We start from the raw sequence: 4,124 nt of genomic DNA on the forward strand, positions 1-4,124 counted from the left end.
ACAACGTGATCATCGGCTGGCCTACAATCCATGAATGGGATATGCTGATCTCCACTAAGCATCAAGCACTGAAAATGCCCGGGATGAACAATGAAATTGTCACCATTAGAGGTGATCAAGAAGAATCGAGAAAGTGCTACTATGAGACTCTGCGAGTCCATCATGGAGGTCCTTCATCTCCAACTCGGCTTAAAGAGGGAGGAACTAAGGACCAATCACTGAAGGCATGCGGAAGAGAGGTCAACTTGGTTGAACTCGACGTAAGAGAGGAGCTCCTAGCACCTCGTCTAGAACCCCAAGGAGAGCTGGAGGATGTCGATATTGCGGAGAACGACAAAGGGCACACCAAGGTGGGAAAAGACCTAGATACCGACTTCAAAGAGGAACTAGTTTCTTTTTTAAAGGAAAACCGCGACGTATTTGCTTGGAAAGCTTCAGAGATCCCTGGAATAGACCCAACCTTCTGCTGCCACAAGCTCTCCATGTACCCCGGATCACGACCAGTGTCCCAAAAGAAGAGGAAGATAGGATCCGACCGACGTCAAGCCTTGAATGAGCACGTCGACGAGCTGCTAACAGCCGGATTCATCAGGGAAATACAGTATACCACTTAGCTATCTAACGTGGTGATGATAAAGAAACCAAGTGGGAAATGGAGTATATGCGTGGACTACACCGACCTCAATAAGGTCTACCCAAAGGACTCATTCCCCATGCCGAGCATCGACCAGCTAGTTGACAATTCGTCAGGATTTCAGCTACTATCGTTTATGGACGCGTACTCTGGGTACAACCAAATCCCACTACACCCTGACGACCACGAAAAAACTGCCTTCATCACTAATAAGGGAAATTTTTGTTACAACGTCATGCCTTTCGGCCTCAAAAATGCAGGGGCAACCTATCAGCGGATGATGAACCGCATTTTTCAAGGGCAAATTGGAAGAAACCTAGAGGTATACATCGACGACATGATTGTCAAGTCGTTGCACATGTCAGCACACATAACCGACCTCAAAGAAACTTTTGAGCAGCTGAGAGCTCGCAGGATCGAGCTGAACCCGACGAAATGCGCTTTTGGGGTACCAGCTGGAAAATTCCTAGGCTTCATGCTTACCAACCGAGGAATAGAGGTGAACCCCGACAAGTGCAGGGCCGTCCTTGAAATGAAGCAGCCCGAAAGCAAGAAAGAAATTCAACAGCTCACAGGACGTCTTGCGGCCCTGACCAGATTCTTGCCTAAATCGGCAGAGAAGGCTTTGCCTTTCTTCAAGCTCCTCAAAAAGGAAGCCGAGTTCGGATGGGGGGAAGAATGCAAAAACGCATTCGAAAATATTAAGAGTTGCCTGGCCACCCCTCCTGTACTGTCCAAACCAGAGCCCGAAGAAACGCTGATCTTGTACTTATCAGTGGGGGAAGAGGCCATCAGTGCCGCCCTGGTACGGGAGACAGACAAATCACAACAGCCGATCTACTTTGTAGGTCGAACCTTGCAAGGACCTGAGCTTCGTTATCAGAAGCTAAAAAAAGTCGCATTCGCCCTGCTTACCACGGCAAGGAGGCTCCGACCTTACTTCCAGAGTCATCGAGTTATTGTGCGAACAAATCAGCCCATCAGGCAAGTACTCCACAAGCCGAACCTAGCTGGAAGAATGATAAACTGGGCTGTCGAGCTCTCTGAGTTCGACATAGCATATGAGCCTCGGCAGGCGATTAAGTCCCAAGCGCTAGCCGACTTCATCTTGGAGCTAACCCCATCCAATGAAAAGGGAAAAGGGAATGAAGATCTTTGGACAATACACGTAGATGGATCCTCGAACTCCAAGGGGAGCGGAGCTGGGGTGATCATTGAGACCCTGGAAGGAGTGTCCATTGAGCATTCACTTCACCTGGCCTTTCCGACCTCCAATAACCAAGCTGAATACGAGGCATTCATTGCCGGGATCGTACAAGCAAAAGAGCACAGGGCTAGAAAAATAAAAATTATGAGTGATTCGCAGCTGGTTACCTCACAAGTTGAGGGAAAATATCAAGCCAAGGGTCCCCTTATGATGAAGTACCTCCAACAAGTCAAGGAGCTGCTAGCCGAGTTTGACGAGGTGATAATCCAATATATACCTCGGAACGAGAATAATAGGGCCGACATCTTCTCCAAACTTGCCAGCTCAAAGGGCTCAGGAAATCATTGCACTGTGATACAACAGAGCATCTTGGAGCTGACGTGCGTCATGGTGATAACCGAGACTGAGGATTGGAGAAGGCCCATAGTGGCCTACCTGGAAAAAGGAATCCTGCCAGACGAAACACAAGAGGCCAGAAAACTCGTGAGGAATTCGGCCCGTTTCACCATAATAGAGGGGCAACTCTACAAGAAGGGTTTCTACAGACCCATGCTGAAGTGCCTAAGCAAGAACGAGGTCGAATACGTGCTGGCCGAGATTCATGAGGGCATAAATGGGCATCACATGGGAGGAAAAGCCTTGGCCAGAAAGGCACTAAGGGCAGGATACTATTGGCCAACTATGGAGGCGGATGCGAAGGAGAATGTCAAAAGGTGCGAACAATGTCAGAAGCATGCGCTGATCCTTCGCGCACCCCCAGAAGAGCTGCAAACTATCACGGCTCCATGGCCATTCTTCAAATGGGGAATGGACCTACTGGGACCTTTTACTGTGGCTGAAGGTCAACTCAAGTGGTTGATAGTGGCTGTCGACTACTTCACCAAGTGGATCGAGGCTGAACCCCTCACCACCATTACCTCGGCAAGGATACAGAGATTCTTTGAAAGAAACCTCATCAGCCAATTTGGGCTTCCTGCTGAGATCATCACAGATAACAGAACACAGTATGCTGACAAAAAGTTCCAAGAGTTAATGACCGACCTCAAAATCACACATCGGTTTGCATCAGTTGAGCACCCTCAGACTAACGGACAAGCCGAGTCTGCCAACAAGGTGATCATCAACGGGTTGAAGAAAAGGCTCTTTGAAGCCAAAGGCAATTGGGTCCAGCAACTACACCTCATCTTATGGGGTTACAGGACTAGTGCCCAATCTGCCGCGGAAGAAACCCCCTCAAGCTGACATATGGGTGCGAGGCCATGATTCCAGTGGAAATCGGTGAGCCGTCCTGGAGGAGGGTGCAGAGGTTACAAGGAACCGAAAGCCAAAACAAGGAAGCACTCCTTGTGGAACTCGATCTACTGGACGAATGCAGGGAAAATGCCAGATACAAGAATATGATGGCCAAGCGTTTGGTAACAGCTAGATTCAATAAAAAGGTCAGACCTCGGTCATTTCAGAGCGGCGACTTGGTCCTGCGTAGAGCAGACATCGGCAACAAGAATGCAAGAGATGGAAAGCTTGCCGCAAACTAGGAAGGTCCCTATAAGATCAAGGATAATCTCGGAAAGGGAGCCTACACCTTGGAAACTATCTCCAAGAAACCAGTAAAGAGGACTTGGAACGCGGACAAGCTGAAGGTCTACTATAACTAGGTCTCATGTCCGATGTTCGAAATAGGAAGACGAGCTCTTAAGCTCGGTCAATAGTTAGAATTATTTCTATGCAAATAAGACGAGCTATTAAGCTCAGTCAGTAGGTAGATTTATTTCCAAGCAAATAAAACGAGCTTCTAAGCTCAACCCTTGTAAAGAGATTTCGTTGAAATGCAAATAAAAGGAGCAGTTACTTAATTCTGTCATCTATGCATATCGATTTCCACGCAAGTAATTGAAGCCTCAGGAGCTTCGTGACTGAAAAGGAATAAAATTTTTGTTGACAAGCAAAAAATAATCCTAGATCGGCTAACGAAAAACCTCGACGAATCATAAGTCGATTACGACGAGATCGAAATAGAACTTCAAACTATAAGTAAAAAAGAAGCAACAATCTCGGCAAAATGAAATTAAAGACATAAGATTCAAAAAGCCGACCCAAAGCGGCAATTATGTTCAAACAAAATTAAAAAGGGGCTCAAAGGCCCGTAATCAAAATGACATAATAAGGTCGGCATTTCGACCCCTTCATTCTTCAGCATGAGGTGAAGCGACGCGAAATTCGGGTCTGACCTCCCCCTCATCAGTGGACTCGGCATCAGGTGTGCCAAGGACTATGATGCCGTCC

The 4,124-nt window shown here is 47.5% G+C and overlaps 1 protein-coding gene across 1 annotated transcript; it reads left to right on the forward strand.

The window, feature by feature from the left end:
* Positions 1 to 629: 629 nt before the first annotated feature.
* On the forward strand, positions 630 to 3,083 carry LOC133296787 (uncharacterized). Its single transcript, XM_061495847.1, has one exon. It carries the CDS (start codon positions 630 to 632, stop codon positions 3,081 to 3,083), a length of 2,454 nt encoding a protein of 817 aa, XP_061351831.1.
* The last annotated feature ends 1,041 nt before the right edge of the window (positions 3,084 to 4,124 follow it).

This window comes from Gastrolobium bilobum, unplaced genomic scaffold (assembly GCF_033153095.1).
Source record: "Gastrolobium bilobum isolate Gb01-03AN ecotype WA unplaced genomic scaffold, APGP_CSIRO_Gbil_v1 utg29451, whole genome shotgun sequence".
Lineage (NCBI taxonomy): Eukaryota > Viridiplantae > Streptophyta > Magnoliopsida > Fabales > Fabaceae > Gastrolobium > Gastrolobium bilobum.